Source organism: Podarcis liolepis (genome assembly GCF_965112155.1).
Source record: "Podarcis liolepis genome assembly, chromosome: 13".
In the NCBI taxonomy this organism is placed as follows: Eukaryota; Metazoa; Chordata; class Lepidosauria; order Squamata; family Lacertidae; genus Podarcis; species Podarcis liolepis.
In genome coordinates, this window is record NC_139573.1 from 23,032,811 (window position 1) to 23,049,230 (window position 16,420).

At 39.5% G+C, this 16,420-nt stretch overlaps 1 protein-coding gene across 1 annotated transcript in view; it reads right to left on the reverse strand.

Moving 5' to 3' along the window:
- LOC310691582 (vomeronasal type-2 receptor 26-like) overlaps positions 1 to 14,190 on the reverse strand; it is a gene marked incomplete at both ends in the record, with an annotated part of 33,467 nt that extends 19,277 nt beyond the window's left edge. The window contains one exon of the mRNA XM_083471441.1: positions 14,035 to 14,190. Within this exon, the coding sequence (XP_083327567.1) occupies positions 14,035 to 14,190 (156 nt within the window). The remainder of the gene's footprint in view (positions 1 to 14,034) is intronic.
- Positions 14,191 to 16,420: the final 2,230 nt, after the last annotated feature.

Sequence of the window (16,420 nt, forward strand, 5' to 3'; positions counted from 1 at the left end):
TTCTGGATCCTCCCACTTTGACATCCTTGCATTACATTTGTCCCCCTAATGTCTGATACTTGGCTTCCTTTGGATTACTATACAACCCAAAAACTTCTACATTCAGCAGCTTCATACAAGGCCCTCCTCTATCAGCATTTCAATCACACTTCATACATGGATGAAAAGTAATCCTCTACACATTACATTGTTTTATTCCAATCTTCCACTTGAACAACAGCCATGCTGCATTATAAATCTATACAGTGGGTGTATATTTTCATACCTTCGTGCTCTGAAATCTTCCCCTCTGGACATGGGGTGCAATCGTAACAGCAAAATGGCTTCCCCTCCTTCACTTTCTGGCTAGAACCAGGTTGGCAACTCCCCGTACAAAGAGAGACAGGCTGTGTCTAATCCACAAATAAAAGAGATCAGTGATAATCTGGTGAATAATAAGCTTGGCATCATTAAATTTCTGGGGCATTTCTGAATATTCTTAAGGAACAAGGCATTTCTTTATTATGCATCAGTTCAGAGACCTGATACCAACAAGTCTCATGCATGTTTTTATGCATGTTTATTTGTTAGATATGGTTTTCCTGTAACCACTTAACTAGTGGTTTTGTGATTATGTTTCTTTAGTGAAAACACTAAATGCAGTTATATCAAATCATTTTATATTTCAAGTAGACCCTAAGTAAAGAGTGCTTGAGGACCACATTTACTTCTGAGCAGCCTATCAAGAGTCTCATGCCAGTGGTGGGTGGAGCCAGAGGTAAAAGTGGGTGGAGCAACACATTTAAATTTTAGCTTTGTACCATAGATTTGGTTTCCGAGCAGATATTGCCAGCAGATGCAGGAAATAGATAAATCTGAGCTGCGGTTAAACATTAACTGAATGAGATTTTATCTTTATCTTCAAGTTTAGTTGAATGGAAGAAGGTTAGCTGAATGTAGAAAATCAACTGTGGGTTTATATTCAATTAGCAGTGATGTAATCAAATTCTAATTTAAATATTTCTCAGTAAATAAAGCAACACAGCAACCAGGGCAAAAAATATGTGGGTCCTAATGTCTTCATGCCCTGTGAAAAGCAAGATTTTTATAGGGGACTTTTACTGTTATATGAAATTAATTTTTTGCATGAGTACCAAGGACATACCAAGGACATTAAAAACTGGAAGTCTTTCTAAAGTGCCTACAGTTGGATCCTACCTGGTTAAACCAGTTGTGCCATGTTATGGCATCCTCACTGATGGAAAATGCTTGTTCTGGAGGTCCCTGAGGACCCATCCTCCCAACTTTTACTCTGTGAAAGGACTGGTTTGAAGAAACAATCAAGTTGATAATATCAAACCCAGCTATTAATTCCCCATTGTGGTTGAAAGAAACCTTGTCTCCAGCACTACTGTTAAATGAGACATTTTTCAGAAAACGATGGAACTAAATTGGAAAGGGAAAGGCAATAGTTTAGGCAAGGCTGCAACACAATTTTCTCTCCAACTAACAGCAGAAACAGTATAGGGGTGAGAAAAGATTGATGGAAGAATTGCTCACACTTTGTGGCAAATGTACAGAAACCATGGATACTACATGCATCATCGAAATTTCAATGCTGCGTGCCATTACAATTAACGTGACAGACATATTTGACCAAGCTTTTTTCTACAACATTTAGGGGATGAGTGGAGGAGAAAACTGTTCCAAAATTGGTTGGGATGCACAAATGTTTGAGTAGAAGGGACTTTACATGCACTATTAGATAAGGTGGTCTGGGTATGGATTACCTTTCTTATTTATTTTTCTTTTAAAAAAATCAGGAATAGGTCTATTAAAACAGTAATCTCCTCTTCATCCCCTGCATCAACATTCCTGGGAATGATGTTATATCATCATGTAGAGTTATTAGAAACTAGATTCAAAGTAATCAATTGCCCCAAAAGGTGGCTTGGTATTTCTTTTTCTTTTCTTTTTTGCAGTGTAAAAGGGGTAGGAAATAAAAGAATACCCTTGGATGACCTTATCTAATATTTTGAGTAACATGTCCCTACCCAGTCCCTCAAATTCTCTCTCTCGCTCTGTGTGTGTGTGTGTTACACACTCACCCACACCTTCATAGGGAAATAAAGCTTCATCAAAGGGGAGCTGGATGATGAATGCAAAACAGAGAAGGCAAATTGAAATATAGACTTCCACTTTTCCTAATGGGAGGAACAATAAAGGTGCAACTTTGAGCAGATGATGAGTTAGGAGGTAAAGTTCTCACCACAGATGGAAGCTTCTTGAAACACCCATGAAATGCTCTCTTTCATGAAGAAGTTAAGTGCATTACCTTCCATAGCTCTTGTTTCTGAAGCTTCTGTCCTTTAGCATTTAACACTGCTCTGTATTTGACTCTGGATAAGGACATGGCATGTAAAGCATGGGCCACAGCATATACAGCATTGTAGATGCTATAGCTGTGGCCAGTCATGCTTTTTTCAAAAAAAGATCCAGGAAGGCTCTCCAGCTGCTCTTCCTCAGTGCAAACATCCTCCTCTGCATGACCCTCATCTGGATTTGGGAATACACAGGCAAAAGCCTGTTGCCAGAAGTCCCTGATAAAACCATCTTCTATTGTGCTGGAGGGCTTTCTGTTCTTAACAAATTGGTGAAATCTTGGTTCATCATTTGAGTGGATTGCAAAAGCCAAAGCACCATGGAATATTTTTGTATCCCAAGTCTTTTGGAACACCAGTGAACTGAACTCTAGCTGGGCTGTTGTTATCCACACTTTACCTCTGGGTTTAGTTTTCACATATTCAAGATCTGATAGATATGGAAGCCATAAGAAAAATGCCATGGAATAAGATTCTCCATAGGCCAGCACTACATTGGCTCTACTGCTCATCACTTTCTCGTGTATCTTTGTACCCTGTTCCAGCATGTCATAACTTTCGGTGGCAAAAGTAAATTTGGGCATTTTTTCCAAGAAGGCAAAGCAGACACCATGCTGAGAAAACAATGGAAGCACAGTTTGCACAAACCGTTCTGCATTGTCACTGTCCATAACAATGAGCCCAATCCATGTCCACTTGAAATGCATAAGCAAATAGAGAATCCCCACAGACTGACGAGATTCCTGAGGAGCTACCTGGTAGAAGGAAAGGCCTGGAGTTTTATCATTCATTACTGGAGCAGAGCCATATAGGAGCTAAAAAGAGATTAGGGTAAGGAGGGACGATAGCAAGATTAGTATGTAGGTATGCATTTATCTGTGGTGTTTGCATTCCTTCCCATAATAGAAATTTCTCTAGACATATTGCAATGAATAGGAGGTGCTGCTGGCCTCCTCCACCCTTGTGCTCAATGTACATATTCCCCTCTACTTCCTGACGAAGATTTTTACTCAAACCTTCTTCCCAGGTTGTGGGGGTGTCACTTTTTGGTTCTCCTCAGGTGGCAAAATATCTTAGGTCAGCTCTGAAGGCAACAATCCTTTCTCAGCTTCATTCTCTCGCAATATCATTTCTTAAAAGAGTTTAGGAACCTTTTTATTATAGGAAATAAAGAGAAGTTGCTGCCTGGGTTGGGTGGAGCTATCACACTACTAGTTTATCAGCAGGTGGACCACTGCTGCTTATCAGGAGGGGGGGGAGGCAGCAGTGCAAATGCCACTTGGTGAGCCACTTTGATGCCAATGTTAAATCATGCCCCCCCCCAGCCGATTTACAAGTGAAACATAAAGACTGCTTCTTTTTCTTAATATTCACAGAGAAGGTAAGGGAAAGAATCTGTCTTCTCCAATGCAGTCATTTCTTTCTCCAATCCACAAAATGTATACACCAAGGAAGTGTGAGTTCAATTCCTGTATTCCATGCTCACACGCTCACAAGTGTCCTACCTGTGGAATCATATAGATATCCAAGATAGTTGCCACATGATAGGAGGTTTCGGCATCCAGCCCACCAATGACTGCAATTAGATCATTCTGGGTGTCACATCTATAGTTGGGGACAAATTTCTCCGGTGTGGATAAAAGCAGCATTGTGGCATGATTTGTCTTCCTTGCATTGACATAGCTGTCATAGATGTGGAAACCCAACGTGAGATTGGGTAAGATCTGAGAGTTTTCATTGATCTCCTTCACTGCAAATGCAAAGGCCAGGATGTGCTGGTAATTCTTAGGCACTACACTAGAAAGAGAGTTGCATTCTGTATCAGATGGGAACAAACTCCTGCCTTGGCTCCCCATTTCTTTCTGGTGCATCAGGGAGGTTTCCCTGCTCTGGGATTTCTTGGGTCTATGCACTTCAAATTTTTTGGTTTTTTTTTTGTTAGAAGTCTTATACCCTCTTAGTTTTGCAGTGTCCTCGTTATTCAAAGGCATTTGTGCGATGCACAGTTTTTCAAAGTGATGTAATGCGATGCACTCCCCCAAATTCATCAATGAAATATGTAAAAAGTCGAAGGACTCATGTCTCGAATGCCAATGGGTTAAAAAACATTGTGTCACCAGTTAAAAGAGCAAGAATTGAAGCTTTACTGAAAAGGGAACATCTGGATATTGCTTCAATTCAGGAAACTTACCCCCCACCCCACCAAAGGAAAAGACTTGAGGGCAGAAATATTCAGAGGAAATTGGGTAGGCGATCAAATATGTGCACCAGCAACATCAAAGACACAGAGTGTGGCTTTTATTGCTAAAAAGGGTCCCTTGGTATTCACAGATGCTCTCCATGACCCTAATGGCAGATATTTGCTTTTGAGCGGTTTGCTTGGGTCAAAAAATCTTTACAATTGACAACAGTGATGGAACTCTGACCCCCAATGGTCCAATTAAGTTTGTGGAGAGGATCTATTTCAGAAGGTTAGGGTAAAGTCATTTCTTGATACCTTAGACTCTGACTATAAAATATGTATCATATGAATAAATGTAGGGTATTATATTCATTTTCCCTCCCCTCCCTATTACCCACCCTGGTTCTTCTTTCTCCATCTCTCTCTCTCTTCTAATGCTTGAGGCTGTTTTTATTTTATCTTTATTTTAAAAATTAATAAAGTTTCTTTTAAAAAAATATACAACTCAGTCCAGAGGATCAATAAGTTTTTAGGAACAACCTAATCTTTGTAGGTTCCAATTAATGCCCTCTATTGTAGATTAACAAATAAACAATAAAAATATTATTCTGTCAGTGTGCTTTAGACAACACTGAATATTTCCCTAATTGTATGTTCAATTATTCTCTGACACAAAGTTCTAGAAAAAAAGATCATGTTGGTCGGCTGAAAAATCATTGATCAGATTTTCAAAAAATGAATTTCTTGCTTCATTAAGATCCTGAGAAGGGTTGCTACATTCTTATTGAAAGGCAGGAGTCAGATTTTAGAGAACAATGTAAAATATACTACTGGAGAAGCTTGATCATTTATTCTATCTCTTAATATAAAACAAGAAGATGGAAATTCAAATCTACATAGATAATTGGCTGAGCTGGATGTAGTAATGACACCATCTGTAGTGTCAACTGCCAGCTGTTCTTTTTAATTTTATTTTATGATTCAGTATGCCCCCCCCCAGCATATTTGCTAAACATTGTCCATCTCTGCTGTTCTATTTTGTGATTTTAAGCAATAAGCTTGAACTGATCATTCTTCTCTGTAGAGAAATAGGAGCCTCCCCACAACATTATATTAATTGCATTATCTTTTTCTATGGCCTAAACCAATGAGGCAGTATTCTGAGGCTCCATCTTTGCAACTGATCATTCCAGTGACAAAATATATGGAGATAAAAACAGTCAAAGGAAGGGAAAGTAAGTCCTTACAGAAGTTCTTCAAGCAAGGCTGGTGGAGGTTTTGCAACAAAACGTATTGGACTGGCGGTGAAGCGAGCCTGAGAAGCAATGCCTCCAATAATGAGGTCTCCAGACTGATGATATTTGTGAAGTGGAGACTGTAGCTCATAGACATTGCATTTAACAATGTGTGTCTTGCATACCATGTGAGAAAGAAATAGCAGCAGCAAGATGATCAAGACTGACATCTTCAGTACAAGTACAAATCTTCTCTCTACACAAAAATTCCCCTGTTTTCTTCAATAACAGTGTGATCTAGAGTTTCTGTGATTAAAGCCACTTGGCTTGCATGCAAGCTTAATCTCCTGATAGTTCTGCACCTTAGACTATACAGGAAGATCCATGCTTGTTTTCAGCACTTCTCCATAGTTCAGAATGGCATTCAGTATATTTATGACTTCTTTTCCCGTCCTTGATATTAGCTCTGCTGAATGCCTTCAAGGATTTTCAGAAGCAGAATTAATTGCTAGGCTTTGATTATAATCACTAGTTCAGCCCTGGAATTTCCCAGTGGAATTGCTGGAGAAAGCTGGTTTTCATGTCTAAACAGATATTTTCTCTTCCACTTAGCTAGCAAGGGACATTTGGACTTGGAATGACATACAGCAAGAAAAGAACATTATAAATAATAAACAGTTATCTGGAGCTAGAGAATAAATGATTTGTTTTAAATTTTGCTAAGGAAGTTCTGTCCTCAGTTCTTGTTAACCAACATTTCCATCCAGCCAGCTAAATTTATATCCAATCCATGTGTTCATAGATTGAATATAAACTTATATTCAATCCATGTGTTCATGTAAATCAACCTTCACCTTTATTGATGATACTACCTGAACAGCAAGAAACTAGTAAATGAGATAAATAAACTGTAGAATGGAGAGGGCAATGATAACTAGTGAGGTCCCTCCATATGTTGTTCGACTACAACACGCATCATCTCTGACCAATGGTCATGCTGGGTGAAAATGAGAGAAACTGGTGGGCCCGATGTTGCCCATCCTTGCTGCAGAAGAAGAATTAATGGAAGGTTGACTCTGATTGACTTAAGAGATCATATGGATGGAGTGAAAAGGCAATGCAAGGCTGCAGCTCAGAGTGCAGTTTGGTCCAAAACTCAGCTTATCAGAGAGGCAGGCCAGAGGGAAGCTTTCCTTCTGATCAGGAAAAGTAAGCAGGGAAATGAATTCTACCCAAGGAGCTAACAACTAATCAATGGACAATAACAGACACAAATGTCAGCTGAAACTGGGGTCTCAAAAAACTGAGGGGGCAAACACCCATGAAATTATTTTTAATTATTTTTATCTGTGTAATTGTTTTAAATGTGTGGTTCTTAAACGGAATGAAATAAATAATGCAGTGAATTCATTTGTAAACGTTTTAACAAGATAGAAACACAAGTAAATAGTTTAAACAACAACAAAAAAATAGCACCCCGCCCCTCGCCAGCACACTTAAAAGGCTGTAGAATATTGCTCAGCCAAATGCTGAATGAAGGTGGCCAGACATAATTTCCTGAGCAGAGCATTCCACAAGCAGGGAGCCACTGCGAAAAACTCAGTTCTCATGTTGCCACCCTCTGGACCTCACGTGGAAGAGGCACATGAAAAAGGGCTCAGATGATGAACACAGAGTCCAGGTTGGATTATATGGGGAGAGGCAGTTCTTTAGGTATTGCAGTTCTGAACCGTTTAAGGCCTTATAGGTTCAAACCGGCACTCTGAATTGCAAGATCACCACATGCAAGATTTAAAATGGATGCAATTCAACCATTGCTAAATTATACACTGGGTCACTAAAACTGTGCCAACCATCTAGTCAAAATTAACTACATTCCCAGCTATATAGTTGGCCTAAATGTTAAGGATGAAAGGCTTATAGCTACTTATCCCAAGCAGAGGAGATAGGATCTTGTGAGCTCAGGCAGTAACCAATCTTGTACTTTCTTCACACTATGGTTCACTGTCATCAAGACCTAGGGCTCATCCTAGAGCAGTGTTCCACTTGTCCATCCTTTCTAGGCACGGATCCAAGGAGTTTTTCCTTTCCCCCACTGCTTCCCCTGGGAAAACCCACTCTTTACCACAGAATAGAAGCAAACGTCAATGTGTGGAAAACCTGGCTGAAACGTGCTCTGATTCAACAGTAAACAGTGGGTTTTCCTTTGAAGGTGGGGATGGAGGGTGCTTCAAAGGGTGCTTTTGCTAAGAACTTAAGACGGACTTACTGCATGTGGCCTTTCTTTCTCCATTAGTGGGAAGGAGAAGTAGGGTGCACAAGCAAAGGCAGTGGAACCAACTCTTCCAGCTCTTCCTGCACTCATAAGATGTTCATTTGGAAGGGAAGGAAGATCGGAACAAGGTGGGGTCTTTTTTAAAGACTTCTTATTTGTGAAGAAGATTCACAAAAACCTTTTCAAGCCTACTTCATGTATCCTGAGATTAATAACTTAAAGGGTAAGAGGGAGGAAGTCTTCCCCTTCAAGTCCCCATTTTCCACTTATATTGCCTCTCTACTCATCAGCATAGCAAAGATGAAACACTGTTCAAGCTGTGTAATTATATTCCCTGCAGGATGGGCAAGCCTATGCAATATTAATCCATTTCCATCAGTGACATCAATTGATGGGCCGCTGTGCACAGTTTTGTGCAAATGGCCTGACAGGGCAAATTAGACTTCCTGGTGGATGAAGACTGGTCTGCAAACCAGAGGTTTTCCACCTTGATGTGTATCAAATTACAGATTTAAATTCTTCATTTTTTCCTTCTTACAAGCTGTTCCTTATTGTTCATTTCAGGCCTTAACAAAATAATATAACATTTTGGGGCAAAGATGCACACCAGAAGCCCAGCACTGGAGGCTAAAATGGAGAAGATCTCCACAGCTACCATGTATTTTCCTTTAGTGCTCAGGTAGGACGGAATAAAGGACAGCCAAACACTGCAAAAAACCAACATGCTGAAAGTGATAAACTTGGCTTCATTGAAACTGTCAGGTAACTTCCTGGCAAGGAAAGCCACAGTGAAACTGATAAGTGCTAGGCAGCCCATGTAGATGAGGACACAGCAAAACATTATCACAGACCCCTCATTACATTCTAGTACAATTTCTTCAGTCATTGAGTGCATGTCTACATCTGGGTATGGGGGAGAAGTTACCAGCCACACAATACAAATGCCTACCTGGACAAAAGAACAGAAAATAACAATGGAGGTGGCCAGTCTTTTCCCTATCCACTTCCTCATTCTGGATCCTGGTTTGGTGGCCATGAAAGCCAGAACCACTGTGATGGTTTTTGCCAGCACACAAGAAACAGCAACAGAGAAGATGACACCAAAAGCAGTTTGTCGGAGGAGACATGCCACATTCTGAGGCTGGCCAATAAATAGCAATGCACAAAGGAAGCAGAACAGAAGTGAGATGAGGAGAGTGTAAGTGAGGTTCCTGTTGTTTGCTATGACTATGGGAGTGTCATGGTGCTTCATAAATGTTCCTAGCACCAGAGCTGTATTAAGAGCAAAGGAAACAGCAAAACACGTTAAACTGAGCCCCAAAGGTTCTTCATAGGACAAGAAGGTTACAATCTTAGGAATACAGAAATCCCGGTTTTTGTTTGGATAGTTTTCATCTTTGCATTTGTGACACTCATTCCTGTCTGAAGAGGAAAAGATGGTCTTGGTTTCACAAACATGCCAGGAATCCAATCCATGCAATTTATTCTAAATTACAAACTGCATTCCATTGTGGTACTGTGGAATTTTGCAACACTCGTTTAAATATTTTGGAATTATGGAGGTGTTAAAATAATATTGGGTTTTAAAAGCAATTTGGATAGTCCCCAACTCCCCCCCAACTTTGCAGATTTCATAAAATATATACAATTTCTGCACATATATGAAAAGAAAAACAGCAAGGACCACAAATATAGTAATGCTATAATAATGGGAAGTGATTTTCAATCACACAGCAGTTTCTTCACTCTTCAATGGCTTCTTCCTAGCCATTCAAAATAAAACCTTTCCATCATATTCCAAGCACAAAAGAAAAGCAATCCTCTTTTACGTGCCAATTCTCTGAAGCAAAGACTTTATGTTTTCTAAATCTTTACAGTTTAATTCTTACCTTTCTGGTCTGAAATCTTCCCTACTGGGCATGGAATACAATCATAGCAACAAAATGGCTCTCCGTCTTTCGCTTTCTTGCTAGAACCAGGACGGCAACTCTCAGTGCAGATAGAAAGAGGTTGTGTCTAAGCCATAAATAAAAAAAATGAACCATAGCCTTGAGAAGAAGGAATTTAGAGTCTTTAAGGTTTGGAGGGTCTTTCCTTATCTTACTAAAGAGATATAGTACTACATTCCATTCATATGTGAATGTGTTCAACAGACAGCATTAGATAGCCTACGACCTGTCTTACTTTTCTTTATCTTTTTTTTTAAAGTTACAAAATTAAGTTCCTATTTTTGTCAACCAGTTCTGTATAAATTTATTACCTCATTTTCTTCCTATGTGGAAGTTTCACCATTGACTCTAGGTTGAAACAATCTTTGAAGCATACAATTTGCACCTGATAATAAATGCAAATTGATGTTAAGAACAACACTTTTACTATTACCTAATAGTATAAATATTATATACTGGTATAATGTGGCTTGGATTTTCACATATATACATAGGTACTCCTTCATGTTCATTTTATCCTATAGTATAATATTTACTTGTTTTGTGCCTGCTTTGTTTCTACTTTCAATCTATTTTCAGTCTTCCTGGGCATACAATTTTGAGCAACTGTGTCACAGTTTCATTGATCTTTGATAACGGGTGATATATAACTGAATATACAAAAATAAAGTAGCCTATATATCAATTCCCTCCAAAACATTTCTCAGTTAATAAAGTGAAGATCATAAAATGGGGGCAGAAACATATAGAACCTAACTTGCCCAACACAGGCATCCCATAGAATCTGTTAGGTCAGCTGCTTTCTTGCAAGTGGCCATACTAGTATTCAGACATGAGGGGCTGTAGGTTGGCAAGGGTGGGTTTGGTGAGAGAATACCAGCCTTCAAGCTCATCCAGATGTCATATAACCTTCGGAGAGAGAAATTGACAGGGAAACGGAAGACAAAGAGAATCCAAATGAAGGCAGAGACTGACACTTGATGTAGGATAAATGAGCAGGAAAGGAATGCTAGTCTGGATTATCTACCTTCATGTGCCCTAAACTCTGAGGGGCTTTTTGATTCTGGTACTGTGACCTATGCACTGTGCTTCTTTCAATTAGCAACCAACATTTTATAGGTATTCATTATAATGCAATAATTTTCATTGACAAGTGTTTCCATGCAAAATTGAAAGACTTTCCAAACTGCCAGCTTTTGGATCCTACCTGGTTAAACCAGTTGGGCCATGTTATGGCACTCTCGTTGATGCTGAAAACTTGCTCTGGAGGAGCTTTGGGGTCGATCCTCCCGATGTGCACTCTGTGAAAGGATTTGTTTACAGAAGCGATCAAGTTGATAAGATCAAATCCAGCTACCAATTCTCCATTGTGATTGAAGGAAACCTCATCCCCAGCAGTGTTGTTAAATGAAATACCTCTCAGAAAGTGGTGGAGCTAGGTTGAAAAAGTGAAGTCAATAGATCAGAAAAGGGCACCAGGATGCTCTATACTATAGTCTATTGGTAGGGGGAGAACTATGACTCATTCTTTGTATCATTGTTCTATTATGTTATTTTTTATATATTGTTTGTAAGCAGAGATTCATTTGAATGAAAAGAAGCACAGAAATACAATAAATGAAATCAACTCTTTGTTTGGGTGATAATACTATTATCATGTGACGATTCAGGTACAAGAAAGTCTATCAGACAGATGCACCAATGTCTTAACAGCTGTGCTTGAAATACAGGTGTGAAGAAGTTGGGGTCAGGTCTTGCACACTTACTGGAAGATTAATGGAAGAGAGCTGTGATGTCCTCCCTATTCATGGACTTCCTTCCTCTGTCTCTGCACTGTATCTCTATGTCACTCTGCATCTGATTGAGGGGGGCATCTAGTCTCCAGTTCTATGTTCCTTTGTTCTCAGACAGTCCACCCAGAGAGATCCATGTTATGTCCCAGGTGGAATATGTCATCATTTAGTCATCATTTACTTGCCCATACCTCTTCTTGTATGGGCCTGATTTGGCAGATGATCCCTCTGCCAGTCAGAGTATCCCACCTTTACATTAAATTAAATTATTCCAGGAAGCTTTCAGGTAAGAGGAAAGGACATACTAGCTGCTTTCAAACTATTCTTCTATTTGGGAGAACTGTGAGAATCCAAATAATACCAGTTCCAAGATGAACACACTGGAAAAATGGACAGGGAGGGTCTTACGGGGGGGGGGGGAGAGTTCAACTGAAATGCATTTCAGGAAACACAAAGAGGAGACCTGAGTTTTTTTCATTGGTTTGTTGACCCTGGTAAGTCTTGGGAGGCCTCCTTCTGCAGAAGAAATGTTTTCTGTGGTTAGGCAGAGTAGTGGACAATTTTTAATAAGGTAATAAGGATTTTACATAGGGAAAAAAGTTCCTACTTCCTTGCTTTAACCATAACACTTTACTGCTCCAAAAGCAGCAAATAGACTTATTTCTTGCAAAGCCCATTGACCTAGAGAAACCTAAATAAATATAAGAACACATAAATATGTTTTTCTCAGAAAAGCAGAAATTACTGAAAGACTGGGGAAGCTTTTCTGACATTGTAGTTTGATTCAGAGTGAGATAAAATCATTATTGAGCCCTAGCGCAGAATTACTGCACATTTGTAACATACAGTATATCACATTTTAATGCCTCTAAGGTCACAGCAATATATGCACTGTTTGGGTGGTGGCACACATTTAGAACACAGTAGAACACAGGTTTTGTATGCAAAGACCCAACTGTTCACTCTCTTGCATCTCCAGGTCTTAGAAAGACAGCTGCCCAAAATTCTCTGGAACAACTATCAGCGTCGAGAAGACTGAGCTAGATAGTCCAAGGGTCTAAATATTTCAAAGGCAGCTTGGAGACAAGAAAAAAGAGGCTTACAAAAGTGTAGATTACTCTTTCATTGTTAACTGATGGGGAGGTGATGTGAACAGCCCAAGAAATTGGTTAGAGAGTTTGCTACAAAGTTAAGAAGCTGATGCAACAGCCAGGGCTGTCTTAAGAATATGCGGTACCGGGGTGCAAATATCCACCCAGTGCCCCCCCCCCAGTTGCCCAGTCCCAGGTATGCAGGAGGGTGGAGCCAGCCAGCCACCTTAGCATCTCGCTGGCTTGGTCGCCCCCAAACTCATGGTACAGAGCCGCCTGCAGCAGAAGAGCCCACCGCGGCACTCCGACCAATGGGCAGGCTCTTCTCCAGACTCAACTCTTGGGCCCCGGACTCTTGGCCTGGCATCCGTGAGAGCCCAGCGCCTGGGTTCCCCATACCCCTAGCACCTATGGGTAAGAAAGCCCTGGCAACAGCCACAGATATGGTGCTCTGCTATGTAAGGGTGTTGAGCCCATTACCTGCCATGAATCTTGATTATGGAAGTTCAGTACTCTTTTTTCTGTCAAGGCTCTTGAAGACGATATGGCATGCAAAGCATGTGCCACTGCGTACACAGCATTGTAGATGCTGTAGCTGTGACCAGTCATGCTCATCTCAAAGAAGATCTCTGGAAGACTCTCTAGCTTCTCTTTCCCAGTGCACATATTCCCATCCACTTCACTCACAGTAGTATTTGGGAGATCACAGTCAAAGACTTGGGGCCAGAAATCTCTGATAAACCCATCTTCTTTTGTGCTGGAAGGGTTTCTTCTCTGAGCAAATGTCTTGAATCCTGGTGGATCATTGGAGTGAATCATGAAAGACAGAGCACCATGGATTATTTCTGTATCCCAATACCTTTGATAGAGGAAAGAAATGAGTTCCATCTGAGCTGTCATTATCCACACTCTTCCTTTGGGTTGGTTTACAACATGCTCAATTGCTGGTAGATACAACAACCATCTCAGAACCACCATGGAATAAGAATCTCCATAGAAAAGCACTGTGTTAGCTTTGCTGCCCATGATACTGTCATATATTTTTGCACCCTGTTGTAGCATATTGTTAAACTGACTGACAGAAATGAATTTGGGGGCTCTTTCTATGAAGGCAAAACAGACACCTTTCTGGGAAAATTCTTCAAACACAGCTTGCACAAATCTTTCTCCATTCTCATCATCCATAATAAGGATCCCGATCCATGTCCACTTAAAATGTAGGAGCAAAGAAAGAATTCCTTCATATTGATGGGCTTCCTGAGGGACCATCTGGTAGAAGGGAAGGCCTGGGGTTTTATCATTCATTACTGGAGTGGAGCCATATATGACCTAAGAAGAGATGCATGGAGGGAAATAATAGCAGCATTTACAAAACCAGTTTACATTGTTCATAGCAATTTGCATACATTGTGCCAACAATCCTTGCAACAACCCTGTAAAGTAAATGTGTGTTATTGATCTCATGCAATGAATCTGTGTCTGGCCAACTCCAATTTCATGGGCTCATATCTGAGAGAGGAACTGTGCTGAGCTTTATTGGCTCAAAATGGCCATTCTTTTCACTAATATTCAGATACAAGGCTTTTCAAATTAAATTAAAAATGTGTGTATCCTTAAAAGCATTACAAAACACTCATTACAACGAGTGTCTAGTCCAAAAATTTACATTAGCTGCATAGGCTGAACAATCTCTCTCACCTGAATATCAGTAACTTATGTTTTGAGTCTTTTATTGTTGCTTCAGTCAAAATTATGGTCTACTTTGCAAAATACACCTCCTTCCTACAGATGTTCTGGGGTTGGCAGGTGGCCTGTCCATGCAGAAGTGGTTTGCAGAAAGCACTAGTCGTTAGTAGTAGTAGTAGTTATAATAAAAATAATATTTACTACTAAGATAAAATATACAAGCATAACACAAAAGTGGTTCTCTTCACATTATATGTAGTTATATAGCCAAAAATTGTTCCGTCTCTAACAATATTCATTCTACATGCAGGTTGCAAGAAAGAAAAAGGGAAGAACAATATTTTAATTTCTGAATATAATTAGAAAAAATCTCTACAGAGTATAGGATAAATATAAAACTTTACTGGAGACAAAAACACCACGTTGGCTTTCACCATTGGATGCCATAGAGGTGAAGAAGATGAAGAAGCAGGAGGAGGAGGAGGAGGGGGAGGAAAATTGGGTAACCTATAGAAATTTGCTAAGAGAGGAGGGTGAAGAATTTAAATTAAAAGAGTTTAAGGATCTTAAAGGAATGTTATATATATATACAGTGGATGCTCGGGATGCGAATGTGATCTGTGCGGGAGGCACATTCGCAACCCACAGTGTTCGCAACCCAAGACCTGCACGTCTGCGCACACGCAGGTCATGATTAATTGCTTGTGGGCATGCACAAAGTGTGATTTAGTGCTTCTGCACATGCGCAAGCGCCAAAACCCAGAAGTAACCTGTTCCGGTACTTCCGGGTTTGGCGCGGTGCGCAACCCGAAATCGTGCAACCCAAAGCATCTGTAACCCAAGGTATGACTGTACATGGATATAATATCATCATTTGAATGAAGTATTTAAAAAGGATATGAAATGGGTGTTTGGGGAACAATTATCTCAACCAGAGACTGTAATGTTAGACTGTAATTTTAAAGTGATGTCTAAAATGTATAAGATGTTATTGGAATGGGAGACAAAAGACGAAGAAGTGAAATCATCAATGACACACTGGACAATAGATATTGGTCATAACATAGAAATGGAAGCATGGGAACGATTGTGGAATATGGATATGAAATTTACAGCATGTTATGGTTTAAGAGAAAATGATATGAAAATGTTATATAGGTGGTACCTAACACCTAGTGGACAGGCAAAAATGTATAAATCAAAATCGAATAAGTGTTGGAAATGTAAAGAGAAAGAAGGTACCTTTTTCCATATGTGGTGGTCTTGTAATAAGGTTAAAGCTTTCTGGGAAATGTATATAATGAATAAAATGAATTGAAAAATATGTTTAAGATAACGTTTGTAAAAAACAACAACACACCAACAACACCAGAAGTTTTTTCTCTTGGGGATTATGGGATCAGAGCTACGTACCTAAACAGTATAGAAATTAATTCATGTATGTAACTACAGATGCAAAAATGTCATTTGCCCAAAAATGGAAAGAAGAAGATGTTCCGATGAGAGAAGAATGGCTACAGAAGTTAATAGAAAGTTAATAGAAATGGTGAAACTTACTGGAATAATAAGAAATCAAGACAGCAATTTTTTTTTTATACAGGAATGGAAATGGTTTATTGAATATTTACAAACAAATTGCACACAGATCAAGACATTGGCAGGATTATTGTAAAAACTTGCAGTTTCAAAAACATATATGAAAACAGTTGAACTAAAGAATAAGTTGAGGGAATGATGAAAATAAATTTAAGGAACTGAAGAAAGAGGGGGAGGGAAGTCAATGTTTGAAATGCTAGAATTATTGCTGAACGGTTGAAGTGTATATTTGTTCTAAATGAAAATTATAAAT